The 17,281-nt window shown below is 40.1% G+C and overlaps 1 protein-coding gene across 6 annotated transcripts in view; it reads left to right on the top strand.

Moving 5' to 3' along the window:
* The window catches only part of HIVEP2 (HIVEP zinc finger 2), a 136,768-nt gene that overhangs the window by 100,087 nt on the left and 19,400 nt on the right, over positions 1-17,281 (top strand). For all 6 annotated transcript variants that reach the window (XM_036380979.2, XM_036380975.2, XM_054514414.1 and 3 more), the window contains 2 exons: positions 9,733-9,777; positions 11,028-16,647. In XM_036380979.2, the coding sequence (XP_036236872.1) occupies positions 11,236-16,647 (5,412 nt within the window). In that variant the 5' untranslated portion in view covers positions 9,733-9,777; positions 11,028-11,235. The remainder of the gene's footprint in view (positions 1-9,732; positions 9,778-11,027; positions 16,648-17,281) is intronic.

The following is a 17,281-nucleotide window of genomic DNA, read 5'->3' as shown; positions in this document are numbered from 1 at the left end:
TTCCCATAGTTCGATGGGTTGTCTATTGGGATGTCTTAATAGAAAGCTTCCGATTATTTGTTATGGGACGTCAGGGTGCAAAAGCCACATGGAAGATTTGCCTGGTCTTCTCACCTTTACTCTTGTTATAATGTCAATGAAAAGGGGATGATTTTGAAATCTGACTTTTACCCCCTTTGTGTTCTCAAGTTTCTCAAGTTAGAAACAGGAAGCTGTTTTGCATAAAGGTAAAATTGTGTTTTTAATAAGGAAAGTTGGTGTTAGACAGACTAAATATACCCACACAGTCATACTCAGTGGGTAGTCCTGGCTATTTTTAGGCTTTATTTGTGCCTCTCTTTATTTGTTGGGTTTTTTTTTTTTTAGTGACATCTCCACTGTACCTTCGGCTCGTAGAGAGGCACCACTTCCTGCACTGGTATGAAACTGGCAATTACAGCCAGCCTTGTCAGGTGTCATTTATCAGGCGTTGCAGAGGGCTGGTTTCAGCAAAAGAAGAACAAAGCTTAATAAAAAGAGAGAGAGGCAGAAGCATTCTCTTAATAATTTGCCCTTTGCAACAGCAGACCCTTATCGGATCACCCACGCTCATCTGGCTGCTGACGCTGTGCTTGCTTCATTAGTACGAGCTATTTTTACACCTTTTGTGACTTTTGAGGAACCGAGTGGGCCTGCTGGCTTGTAGTGATTCACCATCTCCAGGCGAACAGGCTGTCCTCAAACCCTGACGGTGGGGGAGGAAGGGAAAAGGAGGGGGAAGAGTTCAATTGAATGAGCAAGTCAATTAAGTGGATTATTTATCTTAGGTGGTCTGAGTGATAAAACATTGCAATGTGGTCTAAAGGAAAATAGCCCTATATGTTTTTGGCTGGCAGTGCAACATTTCAGATTGTTAGGAGCTATCCAAGGAGCATTCAGTAATAATTAGTTCAAGTCTAGCTTTGCAAATGTGCATGCCTGTACATATACTCTATGTGATAATTTCCCTGTCTATAAAGTGAATGTTGAGGGCTAGACATGGGGATGTTTGGGCGTTGAACTTGATCTTTAAAAGTCTCTTCCAACTCAAAATATTGGGTTGCGTGTTGGTGATGCTTTCTTTTGTTTGTTGTGTGCAAGTGTCATTGGTGTATGGCAAGCACCTAAGGTACTTTTGGGCCAGACTGTTAGGTGATTTCTCTTCCACTTCTGACAATGGAAATAAAAGCTAAACTTGATGGAATGAGCCAGGCAGGATGCAGGAGAAAGAGAACCCTGTATGAAGTTGTCTGGAGTTTTTTAAAGCTGAGCTACAGTTGCTTTCCCTTTTGATGGATCTTCAAGAGAGAATGTCCTCTCAGAGCCTGTTGAGCTCTTGCCTGGTGGCTGAAATTAGGATTCTTTGCTGCCCTTACTTCAGTTTCTCATGGACAGGAGTAATTTGGTGTTCAATGGTTTCATATTGCAGGTTTCCTTGGAGTAGTTACAAAAGTTAGTGGTATGTGGGACACATAGATAAAACTTAAAGGTGCTGTGGTGATGCCCTCCAATCTATCCTTGCCTGGTAAAAAGTCATCATGAAAATCTGACCAGTGTCTTTCCTAGGAAGAATGTTTTGGGTTTTATTATGTTGTTCTTGTTGAAATCTGTAACTTAGCTGTCAGCTTGGTCTGTGCCTTAAATAGCAACAGCTCTATAATAACATAGGTTTTAAATGCAGTTTCAGGCATTTTGGTAGAGATTCATCTCTTTAGAAGTGTTTGCTTGTGAGAGTGATGGTAATGTTAATAAACACAGTTGATTTGGGTTTTGCAAAAAGAAACTTAAGTGCAAAGAGTGAAATTTCATATATAACTACAAAATGCAGCAAAAAGCATATGCATATTTTGCTGAATTTTTAAGAGGTGTTCTGATGCAATTGAATGTTATACGTACTGACTTTCAATGCTTCATACAGTAAAAAAGAACAAAGTACTGTAAAATATGATCCAAATAATTTTAAAGAGTTTTTTTATTATTCTTTTCCTCTGCTGGCCATCCTGAGGGTTGTAAAGAAAGCAGCATTCTTAAATATGCAGTCTAATTAATATATCCTACATTACCTCTCTAGTGATCAGAATCTTTAGGCAATGCTCAATGGCTGGATTTGCTGCACCAAAATGCCTGTATTGAGTCATTTGTCAAAATAAAACATTTTGGCTGCTGAGTAGTGGCTGTTGTGACATCTACGCAATATTTAGGATTTGAGGCTTAATAGCTGATCTCAGGTGAACTCTTAAGAAGTATTCAGGATGGATTGAAATAAAACTGCTGTGAAGACCCATTCTACTTTGGGGGCAAAAAGTGGAAAAAAAATAGTAAGAACATACTGTTGATGTTTAGCATGTGTCTCTTTTTGTTTTGACATGTGATGCCCACAGAGCTTAGTAAACAAAGACAGGTTTTAAAATAAGCTTGTATAATAATTGGTGTGAGTGAAAAACAAATGCAAGCTCAGATACTATAAATGTCTTCATATGTAGTTCTTGCCAGGGCGAGAGTTTCAGTCTGAGGCAGTGCATTTGCTCATTCAAAAAGGTGTTTGAAAGACACTGATATTTTCATGTGAAATGAAAGTGGTTTCTTTTGACATGGTGTGAAAGGAGGCATGACTGTTCACAAAATCTGCCGTGGTTGCATAATTAGGATTGTGTAACTTTTTAACTTAAAAAACCTCACTTCCCAGAAAATTCAGTTATATTTTCCTTCTGAGGTGAAAATGCTAGGCTAAGGCCTGGTATTTGCCTAGAATTCCCTTTTGGCATGAGAAGAATAATTACTTTGTACCAAAAAAATGTTGCAATATTTACTCAAATTTTGATTTTTTTTTTCCCCCTGGGAAAACCTGGGGGATAGCTGTATAATATCTTAACAGAGGTTTACCAGTACAGCTGCGTTCTCCCCAGTGGCTGCCCTTTTGCAGTCCTTGTGTGAAAATGATGAGGCATTTCAGCCTTTGCCTGTCTTTCAGTTGGGAAAATTCTTATATCTGACAACTTTAACAGTTTGAACTCTCCAGTGAAACTGTTCTTACCCTTCCTACTGTAGATGATGTTTTATAAGTCTGCAAATGACTACAAACCACATCTGCATGGGAATCTTGCTTTTTGCATACACTTTATACTTATGAAGTGCTGCTAAATTCATAGTCAGGACTTAATCTGTCCTTTATTTGGTGTGAAATTTCCCTTTCCCATTAACACTTTCCTTTGTGTTGAATTGAGGAAAAAATTCTTTAATCTCAGTAATTTTCACCAGTTCTTCCAAATGCAAGACTTCCATTGCAGTCCCAGTGGCATCACACAGCATCATTGGTTAGTGTCCGAGCTTTTGCTCTGCAGAGGTTTTTAGCCCTTCTTGGTCAGGGCCAAAGCTCCATTTCTTTTCTACATGGTGAGAAGTAATTCTTAGATTAGAAACTATTTGACACTTCTATGGTTTGGCATAGTGTCCTTATGTTTGACTGCTGTGGCTCAGAAGAAAGTGAGATAAAGTTGAGTTTCTGCTGACAGAGAGTAGTCCAAGAATTAAGAGCTCATTTGTATCTCAGCACTGTTTTGGATATTCCTGTACATTGTTAATGGGTATTTAGTAAATACTGTTGCTTACTGCTTAATTCACCCTTGAGAGACACTCATTGTTCTGCAGATAGCACCAATGGGATTAGGCATCATATAAATCTTGTTTCAGCCATCAAAATGGTGTTTAAAGAGGACCTTGGTGGGCATTGGTTTCTAACTGTTCTCTGCATGGGAGCTGTTCTCACTCTTATAAATCACTGTGTACTACTGTTCAAAAGAAAATGGGGAGTGGGGGTGGGGTGATGGGCAGGGCAAAACAATGGTGGTATTTTCATTGCCTTCTGAAATTTTAATAATCCTGGAAGTACTGCCTGTCAGATCTGCTGTTGCTCTGCCATTACATTTTAAGGTCCACATGGGAAATGATTGGTATTTTATTAAACTGTTTTCAATTTTTTACTTGCTCCCCAAGGAAATAAGTACCAGTGTGAAATGATTAGCAATTTATATAGTTCTTTTGTTTAGTTTCATATCTGAATAATCCCAATCCTTTGCTTTTGTATAGAGACAGATTCAGGATGTCCATGTCAGAAGGCAGTCAGACAGAACAGGTAGATTTTGTGTTATCCGACATGCTCTGTCAGACTCTTGAGGTTCACAGCAAGATGAGGCAACCAGAAACAAAATATTTACCTGATCCATTAAAAGCAGTGGGATCAGAGGGATCAATTAACTGCTAATTGGTTGACAAGATTGTTTGACTTGTTGGCTGTTTTGGCACTTCTTTGATAGCAGGGTTTTGTTCAGTTCAAGGAGAAGAATTGAGATTTGTTTTCAAATTCCTACCTATAAAGGAAGCATTTAAGATTAATTTGGCTCATGCATAGTTTTTTCTCTTTTCTTTTTTTTTACTTTAATACTCATCCTGTGGAAATAACTGTTCAGCTGGTCTTTGGCAGCATTAAAGCTTTTTTTATACATTTTTTTCCATCTGATAGTAATGTGTACATTGTGTATGATGCTGAAAAAGGAAATAGTGATATACTTTTAAGCGAGAAATCCTGGTCATTCTAGTTAAAAAGTCAGTGTTAAAGCATTTCTACTCTAGACTTCCTATATCGCTTCTTAAAATACACTCAATTTGAAGTTAAGGTTTTTCGTTGGTGCTACAGAGAGCAGCAGTTTAAAATTATATTTGAGATACTTAACATAGCAAAAACTGAGTATTTTGCTGCAGCTGTACTCAAAGCATTTATGATACAAACCAACAATCTCTTAATGAAAATCACCCATGTTTTCTTACTACTGTGTAATAGAGCATTTCTTGCAATATATGTTACAATTCTCTCTGTAGACATCTTAGAGGTGTTGGATTAGTTTGTTTTCACCTTCTGGCAAATAACTTCAGGTATCTTGTATGTCAGATGTAACAGCCTAAACCTAAGTGGTCTGATTCTGTTTGTTTTTATGAGGAATAAATCTGGAATGATGCCCTTGGATTTACAGCTCATTGCTTCAGATTCATACCAGGTTAATGTAGAGCAGAATTTGGCTCTCCTTCTTGTTGGAATAATTTGTGTCCTTTCAGTCTCTCTGAGTCAAATCTTGTAATGAGCGGCTCTTGTTTCAAAACTGATTTTTCTCTTAGTGTGTGCCTGACCTCTGACTCAGTAGGGTCACATTCAGAGTTTAGGTCTTCATCACAGCAAGTACACATAGACATTTATATGAAATGTCTGAACAGGTCTAAGATCCTACAGTTCAGGTTATCAGGTGTTAGGGTACAACAGATTTGATTACTTGATTGTTTTCTTAGTTGGTGTTGATTGTGATGTTAGTTGTGCTTTTAAAGTATGTTCTTCAACATACTCTCATATTGGTCTCAGGTAATATTTTGAATGATACGAAATAATTAGGATCGAGGGCAAGTTGGTAAAAACATAAAACTAATTAAATACTCAATTCTGCTACAGTTGTCTAAAATGTGTTAGATGCTAATTCTCAATGGCTGAGATTCTAGAACAGTTCTCAAAGTATAAGCCAAATACAGCTCAAGCACTGAAATAATAATTGCACAAATCAAAATGCCAGGTTTTACACCACTTCTAGTTTTACATGCGCAGAATCTGTCCCTTGAAGCCAGCAACTACCAGGGACACAAATGTGCCCAAAAGCCTGAAGTGGTTGTTTGGTCACAGTGAGGTTGCAGTCTGCCCTTGATGTATCTGTAACTGAATCCTCTCAATAAGTGCCCTCAGTTCCTGGCTTCTTGGGGAATCCGTGTGAGCACAGTGTAGCAATGGAGAACAGATCCTGCCCTGGAGCTTGACCTCAGGTAAACTCAGTACAGTTTGTTAGATCATTGTGTACGAGAGTAATTCAGTAATTCAGACTTTGCCAAGTGTCAGTTGGTCATCTTTTTTTTCATTTGTGTAAAATGCCAAAACTGTACACCACAAGGACTGCATTCTTTTTGTTATGTTGCTACATAACATTCTCAGCCCATGAATGAATATATAACCTTGGAAAGAAGGAGGGACAAATGCTTTATCTATCTTCATACCAGTTAAATCCTTCAATTCAGAGGTGCACACTGGATGCTGGTTGGGAAGTCTTCTTCAGGCTTAGCCCACCTATTACTTTGCCTATGCACGAGAAACTATAAATCCATGTTTTACTAGGGTTCTCAATCTTTTTAAATTTTTCACTGGGATATCAACACCAAGCAGTTCTTTGGGGAATCTCATTAGTAAGACAGAGGGAAACATGTAGGACAGCAAGCTGAAAGTGTGCTGCCTTTCTTCCTGGAAGCCAAGGCAATTTTCTTCTCAGTTGCAGGTGGGGAAGAGTTCAGAGGTGGCCTCTCTAGTAAGGCTGCTGGGCTTATCCCAGACATAAACTAGACTTGCCTAATAAGGGTCTTGGCAGAAGTCTGTGCATGAGTGTGAGGATTTCATAGGAGCCACTGCAGCTTGTCAGTCCTAACACTTGCCCTATAGAATACAAATTCTTCAGGGGCCAGTTATTGTGTTTTTAGGCCAGCTTTGTGCTGGCAGAGCTGGACAGAAAAGATTTAAAACAAGGCTGGATCTGACCCTTAGTCCTTATGCTAGAGTCAATATTTATTCTGTATGGTGCACTCAGGATTTAGCCTGGAAGACATAAGCTTCCAATTTGTTCACTTGCAAGAACTGTAATATGAGCTACAAATTGAGAAGCAGTAAAAGTAATGTTTTGCCGAATTTTATTTTAAAGCTGTTGAGTGTAACCATTTTAATGGTCTGAAAAAAAAAAAGAAAAGAAGGAATAATCTTGGAGCTCTGCAGTCAATCAGATATACATCCCCTGCATACAGCTCACAAAGGCACTCTCGTTAAAAAAGGAGCAAAAGGATAATGTTCCTTTCTAGAAAGTTTTCAAAGTCTTGATTTAGTAGGTGCATCTGACATAAATACAGCTCCTGGTTTCCAAGTAATCTTCTCATGTTCAAAATTTTCATAGAAGTGAAATGTCCTGTTTTGAAGCAGGCAGATAGCACAGCTAATGTGACTAGGGGAGCTGGCTCTCGGGCCCCATTCCTGCCAGGAAACCTGGCTTGGCCACCAGCCAGGAAGGACTTTGCAGCTCCTGTCAAACAATGTGCTCCGTGCAACTCCCATACAGCTTCTGATCTGGGTAGGTGGGCTGCTCTTACTCACTCCAGCAGAGCTGAGCCGTCCCAAAGGTATTAAAAAAATTGTGCCCTTTTATCATCCTTAGTTCCTTGAATAGGCAGTACTTGAAATATAATGGGTTTCTGCCTATTGAGTAGTATGTATTTGATGAAAAGCAATATTTAAAAGTGTATTTACAATTTTTTCTAAAGGAGAAACATTGGTCACTTGGAAAAATTGAAGTATTTTGTTGGTTTAATCTAGGCTGTGGATGCAGCCAGATGAGATAGAGTTTTGACTGGATAAAACGGACACAATGTCAACTAGCTTTGCAGTGTCTTACATTTCTCCAGTTAGGCCAGTCTCCCATTAGGGAGGAGAAAAAGAACAAGAGAAGTAATATTAAAGCCATCTTTGACACAGGATGGATGGCAGCTCAAACCAAACCAGAAATTACTATGTTCGTTCTGGAAAGGGATTTATTTTTCCCAGGAGAGTGGCTCTTGCCGTACTTAAGCCATCAATAATCCCTGTAATTAGTCTCTACCTGTTTCATAGTGGACGTTGAAAAATTGTATAGAATGTTCTGAAGTTGCAGGACTGAAGAAGGGCTTTCACACTGTAACAATGTTCTCAGCACAGAACAGAAAAGTTTTGGATGTATATTAGCATCATCTTTTGCTGAAATAAAGCCATTGCTGTGACTGGCAGATTTCTTCTATAAAGGTGCTCTCAGAAAAAGGAATATGGAAAGAAAGGATACTGCCATCTTCTTGAAATTTCTTCTTCGCCATTTGCAAAATTGCCTAATAAGGAATATTTTTCTTTGAAGATGGAAAATACCTTTTTACTCTCTCAGTGAGGACCATTCACTCCTGTCCCTGTTTCTGCTTTCTCAAGCCACATATTTTCCTTTACATCTGTGCTCATATATTGGCATCATTAGCCACCTGGGATTCAGCATAGCTGAGCTGCTGGAACTGCTGGGCCACTTACCTGCCATTTCCTCATGAGCCCCTGCTGAGCTGCTCTGCAGTAACCACTTCTGGTATAATGTAACTCGTGCACAAGGATTTCTTTTTCCATTTGGACTGATACTTTTTCTTTGAGGAAGTGGATAAGGAAATTAAAAAAAATATATTTACTTGCATTGTATTTTTCTTTTTTAATTTAGAGAATAAGACAATAGACTTATTTAAAGAAGCTATTAGCACATCAAAGCTAAATGACATTATGATCTAAAACATTCTGGTTTGCATTTGATAACTTGCTGTTATTTTGTACTACAGGGGATTTCTCTATAGTTAAAAAAATAGTTGACTACACCAACATTCCATCAGTTATTGCTGGCCTAACTACTGATATATTATTTGTACTACTAATGATTAATTCATAACAGGTGGCATGATACTGATTCTATTTGTGTCAAGTTATTAGGCTTTGCTAATGTCCATTTGTTCTTGGAAAGTGATATTAATTACAAAGAACTAAAAAATATTTTTCAATTTTTTTTTTTTCTTTATAGTTGTTAGTTTTTGATAATTTTTTGGTGTCATTCAATGGAAAATAAACATGAGTACTCTAGCTTCTTTGTGATAGTTGATAATTGAGGGTCATTACAATAGTCTGTATCCCCTACTCTGAAGCTAATGTTCCAGCTGTTTCTAAAGATCTGTTCTTTAGCGATGCTCTGGCTTTTGGCATAAATAAAACCAATAAACACTGTCATTGTTGCTTTTGTTGTCACAATTGAACATATATCCTTTTTATTGAAACAAAAGCAGAAATCTTTTTGAAGAAAGATTTGTTGAAAACTGAAAGGGAGAGTCATCCTTTTGTGGGAGAAATGGTCTTAAGGCAATGAGATGATGCTCATGCTCCCTCTTCTCTGAGCTGGTCTTTTCAACAATACAGAGTAGCCTGCAGTGTGGTGGCAGTCAGAGAGGTGGCAAATCATGGCAGTCAAAGAGGTCTTTTAACCATTTATTCTGTAATTTTCTTCTGTAAATTTCTTCTCTGAGAAAGCAGCCATACATTCTGTAGTACTATCACACAGGTGTTAATTTGGACACCTACTCTGTTTCACTACATTTTCTTGTCCCTCAGTGGTGACACCCTGACCAGGAGTTTGTGCTGGTCCCTGAAACATTTAATGAGAGGCCTGGAGTCTAAAAGTATTAGCTGGAGAGAGGCATTGAAAGGGGATTTGCCAAGGGGATTCAGGGATAATCCAGGCTTAACAAAGGCATAGGAATGAAGAGGTACATTGGCAGCTCTCTTTTCACTGATTCAGGAAGGTGAGACTTTATTAGTTTAGACTTGCTGTTATTCATCTACACATTAGAAACCTAAGTCCTTTAAAACTATTCATGCTTAGAGTCTTCAAATGTAATTACTCAGACCTCTAAGACACAACATAAAATTTTCTAGTGGATGGGTAAATGAAATTTTCTGACCTCTACTGTAAAGAATAGAAGATTTTCATCATCATCTATACCTAATATCAAAAATTTCTTATAATTGTATTTTTTTCCCCACAGGGAATTTGAAGATAGTCATGCCTATTAGATGTTTAGAAGATGCAGGTAATTACTTTATACTGAAATAAAATTCTGAAGTGCCTATTACCTGTGTGTTTTCCTGCACTTTGCTATTGTTTCTTTAAGCCAAATTCATTTTGTCCACTGTAGGAATGAAAAGTATTCCAGTATCTGTAATACTGATTTTTTACTCTTTTCCTTGATATAGTTAAATCATGGCTGTCTGTATAATTCTCACTGTTTTATCCAGAAAATGTTTTGTGTTTGGATAACATGAAAACAGAGAGGAAAATTTTACTTCAAATTCAAATGCCATACTTTTCTATGAAAATCATACCTCTGAGCTTTTAGTCTTTTTAATGGAACTGTGGAAACCTTTATGTGTTTAAGCATTAAAAATGCATGTATACCTGCATGGAATTGTTTCAACAGTGAAATCTAAAATGCTAAAGTCACATAAAGAAAAGTCTCTAATACATCCTTTACATCTGGCAAGACATTCTCACTAGAATTTAACATAGTGATTTGAAGATGGAGTTGGGGAAAGGTACCAGTAGTGCTGGGTTTGAAATGCTTCTTTGATGTCTCTTTTTTGACTGTTTAAAAGTAGTTTAGAATGGCAAACAACACCTTCTTATAAAACCAGTTAGATGATCTAAGGTAAGAAGTGCCTCACTTCAGCAGTTTTTTAGCAATATTCAGCATATACCCCAAGCTGACTAGTTAGAAACAAGCATCTCCATAGTGGAGGGCCTTGTGCATGGACAGCCTCTATGTCAGAAGCATCTGTCATGATATGGGAATATTTCTTCTTTGATCAACCTACTTTGACTTGAGAGGAAGGCCAGGTGACTAAAGTGCATGTCTGAACCCTAAGTGAGTAATACTGGATAAGGTAATTCCAACTCACAGTGTTAGGCTTCTATTTTCAGCAGTGATTTGCTGAAAGAGCTTTGAAAGTATGTGGTGGACTTTTTGAGATCAGGCCTTTAAACTGTCCCCTGAAAGCCTTCCAAAACTACTGTTTAATTTGGAAAGTGTAGGTCTTTATTTTCCAGTCCTAGAGCTGCTATTGAGTAGTGATTATGCTTGTGTGCAGTCTCCGGAGCCAGTCTTTACTGTGTCTGCTCACAAAAGGGAGTTTAGTGAAATGTAGTTACTTTTGCTGAAGTCCCTCAGTAATTTCCATGTAAGGCTAAATAGAAGTGCAACTGACTGCACCGAGTTGTTTAGTATAGCTGTACTAACTGGTGTGTGCGGGTTTGTTTTCTTTTTTATTTTATATTTCTGTACAGATGGCTGTGTCACCATGGAAGAGATGAAGACAACTTTGCTCTAGGAGATCACAATCTCTGGATCATTCTGCATCTGAGAATTTCATAATAATGAAACATGTCCAAATGCTATAACAAGTCTTTGCAAATGTACAATAAACTGTTTAGGAAAGTTCATGCCATGAACAGAACTGTGTAATACTCTCATTAGTGTACAGACACAAATCTAATGCCTATAGACTACTGTGTGGAAAGTTCCAAAGAGAAAGAAAAGTCTGTGAACTTGCAACAGCCCTGGAAAAATGGGAGCAGCAAGACTTTGAAAAGCACAGCTTTGGGCACACTCCATGTGTCTGCACAGCTTTCAAGTGAACTAGCACTTAAGACCTTGTGTAACAAAATGGACTCTGGGGACACAGCTATAGGGCAAAAAGCTACCTCAAGGTCTGGAGAACCTGCTAAATTACCAAGTAGATGGAGGCAAGAACATTCAGCTGTTATTAAGATGAGCACTTTCGGCAGTCAAGAAGTACAGCGGCAACCACAAATAGATCACGAGCAAGTAGGAAACACGGCATCAGCACAACTTTTTAGTTCTGGGAAACTGGTATCATCAAATGAAGCTGCCCAGCAAGTCACAGAGAAGCAATATCCACAGCATCGTCCAAGCCCTTATTCATGTCAACATTCACTTTCCTTTCCACAGCATTCGTTGCCACAAGGCTTCTTGCACAACATAAAGCCACATCAGAGCTTGGAAGGCCCTCCATGGCAGTTTCCTAGCCACTTGCAATCAGTTGCCTCAGAGGACTTGTTTCCTTTTCATATGCATAGCCATAGTGGAGGTTTCTCCAGGAAGAAGATTTCAAGTTTAAACCCTGCATACAGCCAATATTCACAGAAATCTTTAGAACAATCAGAAGATGCTCACAAAAAAGAGCACAAACCCAAAAAGCCTGGCAAGTACATTTGTCCTTACTGTAATCGGGCCTGTGCCAAACCTAGTGTACTTAAAAAGCATATTAGGTCTCATACTGGTGAGCGACCGTACCCTTGTGTCCCTTGTGGTTTCTCCTTCAAGACGAAAAGCAACCTTTACAAACACAGGAAGTCACATGCCCATGCAATTAAGGCAGGGTTGGTACCTTTCACAGAGTCAGCAGTCTCTAAATTGGACCTTGATGCCAGTTATATCGATGTGGAAGCTGAAATTCATTCAGATGGAGAGCAGAGCACAGACACGGATGAGGAGACCTCACTCCTGGTGGAGGGGTCTGAAAAACTGAGCCCCGTCTCACAGCTCCCACTGGACATTGCTAGCAGGAGTGGCTTTCACTCCTCCATGGAGGAGTCCTTGGTGGGGCCAATGAAAGTCCCCATTTTGATTATCCCTAAAAGTGGGATTCAGTTACCCAGTGAGAGTTCACCATATATTAGCTCTGATATGTTGCAAACCCCATCCTTAAGTACCAAGTCTGATGACTCTCATACAGTTAAACAGCGACTTGCACTAAGACTGTCAGAGAAAAAAGGACAAGATTCTGAGCAGTCATTAAACCTCCTGAGCCCACACAGTAAGGGAAGCACTGACTCTGGCTATTTTTCCCGCTCAGAAAGCGCTGAGCAGCAAATTAGCCCACCAAATACCAATGCAAAGTCTTACGAGGAAATAATTTTTGGGAAGTTCTATAGGATTAATCAAAGAACAGCACTAACTGTAGCCACAACAAATCAGGAACACAGTTTAATGGGTAGAAAGGGCAAAACAGACCCATCACCTCTTTTAAATAACAGATTAGATATCAAGATGCTTGAGGAACATATTTCTCACCTGACTCCAAATAAAGAGGAACTCATTGACTCCAATAATTTGAGCACTATTAAATCTACACAAGTTTATCCAGGCAGCAATACAGAATGTAGACAATCCCAGACCACATCATCCATCAAAAGTGAATCCAGCTTGTACCAAGTGAGTCAGCAGGGTGATGTGCCTGTCCTTCTAGAGCCCCCAGTAGATTCATCTCCCCTTATTAGAAGTAACTCCATGCCAACCTCTTCTGCAAACAGCCTAAGTATTCCCCCATCTCTGAGAGGAAGCCATTCATTTGATGAGAAGATGACTGGCTCTGATGATGTATTTTATCCCGGGACAGTGGGAATATCCCACCAAAGAATGTTGAGAAGGCAGGCTGCCTTTGAACTGCCATCTGTACAGGAGGGACACTCGGATTCAGATTATCATGGAAGACAAGGGAAAAATATTATTATTGCTTCGAGCAGACAGACAGCAGGTGACAAAGGACCATCCTTAAAGGATAAGAAAGGAGACAAGACCTTTTATGACTATGATGCCAGTGGAAAGCACTACAGAAAGTGGGAAGAATTTGAAGCTCAGAAGCAGAACTACAGGGACTCACCATCCTTAAGTGGGATGAACAAAGGGGGAGAGTTTTTTATTGATGCACTTGGACAATCCCAGTCAGTGCCATCCATGCTTGGAACAACTTTTGAAAACAGAAAGCGCAGGAAAGAGGAAAGTGTTGGAGATGAGGAAGACAGTCCTATGATTTGCAGCAGTACAACTGGCACCCCTGGGGGAATTCAACCTTTGGACTTTGATCCCAAATCCCAAATTCAGGAAGTGCCAAGAAGTGGATTTGCCCTTCAAGGCCTGGAAAATGCTCCCCATTGCCATGCGGAACGTTTTGAAATGTGCAGGCCTTACTTGCAGTCTGGAAGTCCAGCAGCTTCTTTGGAAGACTCATCCCTTACTGCAGAGCAAGAAAAGGCTGTGGAATCACTGGTTAGAAAGCCCCCCGGAAATGTCATCTCTGTCATTCAGCACACAAATTCATTGAGTCGGCCAAACTCATTCGAAAGGTCTGAATCTACAGAACATATTGCATGCCAGCAGGAAAAGATGTATTCACCATCTGAAACATGTGAGAGTGAGATTTGTGAGTCTCCAATGAGCCCAGACCGAGCTCCACAAATGGAAAATGCTGACAGCAGTAAGCCATCCCCGTCCCAGCAGCCTCAGCCTTGTCATATCCAGCCCAGGTTGGTTCGCCAGCACAACATACAGGTACCTGAAATTCGTGTCACAGAGGAGCCAGATAAGCCTGAAAAAGATAAAGAGGTGCAGAGTAAAGAGCAGGAGAGACCCACTGAAGAATTCCAGTGGCCCCAGAGAAGTGAAACCCTTTCTCAGCTTCCAGCTGAAAAGCTACCACCCAAAAAGAAGCGTTTAAGACTGGCTGACATGGAGCACTCCTCTGGGGAATCCAGCTTTGAGTCGACAGGTACAAGTCTCTCTCGCAGCCCTAGCCAAGAAAGTAATTTGTCCCACAGTTCAAGTTTTTCAATGTCCTTTGAAAGAGAAGAGAATATGAAGTTCATCACACCTTCCAAACAAGATGAATTTGGAAAACAGTCCGAGTTTTTAACAGTTCCAGCAGGTGCTTACTCACTTTCCGTCCCTGGGCATCACCATCAGAGGGAAATGAGACGCTGTTCATCTGAACAGATGCCCTGTCCTCATGCTGCTGAAATCCCAGAGATCCGAAGTAAATCCTTTGATTATGGGAACCTGTCTCATGCCTCTTCAGCTGGAACACCTACTGTGGCATTGTCTCCATCCCGAGAAAGGAAGAAATGCTTCTTGGTTCGCCAAGCTTCCTTCAGTGGTTTTCCAGAGATTTCTCAGACTGATCAGAACACAGAACAAAGTATAAAGCAGGAGCAGATGGAACATTCACAGGTTGGTCTTCGCTCTTCCCAGCTTGTCTGGCATCACTCCCCTTCCTCTGTACTCCAGCCCATTCAGGTGGATGACTCTGGAAAACAGGCTATTGGCTCTTGTGCTCAGCTTAGTAATAGCTCATCCCACCTTGCCCATCAACAGGCTCTTGTTGCAGACAGCCCGGAAATGCTAAGGACTCCCTTAGTCCAACAAGCACCTTATATTCCTAACAAACATCCATCAGGGCAGCAGCAGCTATTTGCACATCAGGAAAAAGTCCCGTTTCCCCCTATTCATAGCACCTTGTTTCAGTTCCCCTATCCAGCTGTCTGCATGGTTCACTTACCACCATCTCAGCAGCCTATCTTGTGGCAGTCCTGCACAGAACCTCTGCACTTCCAGCATCCATTTGTACAACAGCTGCAGAAATCTTATGTCAAACAGGCTTTCCAAATAGATGTACCTCCAAGTTATCACCTGGAACATGCATCTGAGCTTATTGGAAAGAAAGCAGCTGATTATGTGCACGCTAAAGAGCAAGCATACCAGCATTACTCAGGAACATCTGGGTCGTATTCAAAAAATACTCTTGCTAAGTACCAGTCAGACCATAGCATTAAACCAACAGATACCTCCTCTGAGCAGCATCTTCAGACAGATTTTGACTCCCCAAGTGATGGATCTGTACAGTCTTTGCCAGGAACAGTTGTTCCCGTCAGGATACAAACCCACGTGCCATCTTATGGTAGTGTCATGTACACAAGCATTTCCCAGATCCTTGGACAGAGCAACAGTCCTGCAATTGTAATATGTAAAGTTGATGAGACAGTTTCTCAAAGAACATTGGCAACTAATGCAACCATGCAAGGAATTGGATTTAACATAGCTCAGATGTTGGGTCATCATGGAGGAATAGAAAAATATCCCTTGTGGAAAGTGCCGCAGACACTTCCACTTGGACTGGAGGCACCAATTCCCTTGTGTCTGCCTTCCACTTCTGACATGGCTTCTACCTTGGGAGGAAGCAAACGAATGCTTTCCCCTGCCAGCAGCTTGGACCTCTTCATGGAGACCAAGCAGCAGAAACGAGTCAAAGAAGAAAAAATGTATGGACAGATAGTTGAGGAGCTAAGTGCAGTTGAGTTGACTAACTCAGATATAAAGAAAGATTATCCAAGAATGCAGAAGCCTCAACTAGTAAGGCAGAGCTGTGCTACTGAGCCAAAAGATAGTCTGCCATCCATGTCATCCTCTTCATCGCTGTCATCCTCAACATCTCAAGATTACCCACCTGTCAGCATGGCGGGAGCTGATGCATTCCCACTGAGCAGAGAGAAACTTTCCAGTTTTGATTCTGCATCCCCGGGACAGAAGTCCAGCGGCCCATCTGAAGGAAGAGACTCACCAGAAGAGTTGGATGTGGATGAAACAGCCTCAGATATGAGCATGAGTCCACAGAGGTCTTCATTGCCACCAGGAGAAACTCAGGCAGAAGACCAACTGAAACATCAAAAATTACCTCTTGGGATGTTAGTCCAGATGTCATCTAATACTGTTGGGAAAGTCACAGCCTCAACCATTCTCCTGACAGACGTAGCAGATTTTCAACAGATCCTTCAGTTCCCAAGTCTGCGTACTACAACTACTGTGAGCTGGTGTTTCTTAAACTATACGAAACCCAATTACACTCAGCAACCAACCCTCAAAGCTTCTGTTTATGCCTCATGGTGTATAAGTTCATGTAACCCAAACCCATCTGGGCTAAGTACAAAGACCACTTTAGCACTTTTAAGGTCCAAGCAAAAAAACACCACGGAAATCTACACCCTGGCTGCTATGCACAGACCTGGAGCTGGTAAACTGACATCATCAAGTGCATGGAAGCATTTTGCTCAGGTAAATAAGAAATTTTAATAAAATTAAATTCATATATGTTTATGTGAGAAATTTCTAGTAAACTATAAAACGTGAGGTAATTTTTTTTTTTTTACTGATTGGGAAATCAGCCAGTGACATGTTCCTAAGACAACTTTGGAGCCTCAGTTTATCCTTCTGCAAGCTCTGCTACTGCTACTGTCTCTGTCTCTGTTTCTATTTTCAAAATCAGATGTAAAAAGTGAGGCTTTTAAAGCCTTCCATTTATGTGTGCCAGAGTCTGACACATTATCTCCTTTTATTTTGCCCTTTGTTTTTCCTGATAAACTGTGTGTCAGACACAAACATCCACATGCATTTGTAAGAAAAGATAAGATAAAATTCAGTAAGGATCTTCAGATCCATTTAATGTCTTTTACATACTGACTCTCCCTCACGGATTAAGTGTTTGCTAATAGTGCCAGGGAAAACTCTGTAATGGCAATAAATTACCTTCTGAGGCTTTTTCATATCTATTTTCCATTTTTTTTTTCCTGAGGAAAGATACACTATTGTATTTTCTCTCAAGACTCGTAAAAATTTGTCCATGTTGCCTCCTCTTTTATTCTCTGTCAAATTAAATGGGACAGATTAATTCATCGTATAGAGTTGGACC

Source organism: Molothrus ater, chromosome 3, assembly GCF_012460135.2.
Source record: "Molothrus ater isolate BHLD 08-10-18 breed brown headed cowbird chromosome 3, BPBGC_Mater_1.1, whole genome shotgun sequence".
Taxonomy (NCBI): domain Eukaryota; kingdom Metazoa; phylum Chordata; class Aves; order Passeriformes; family Icteridae; genus Molothrus; species Molothrus ater.
The sequence above is the reverse complement of the archived record's forward strand: the minus strand, read 5'-3'. Positions and strand labels throughout refer to the sequence as shown.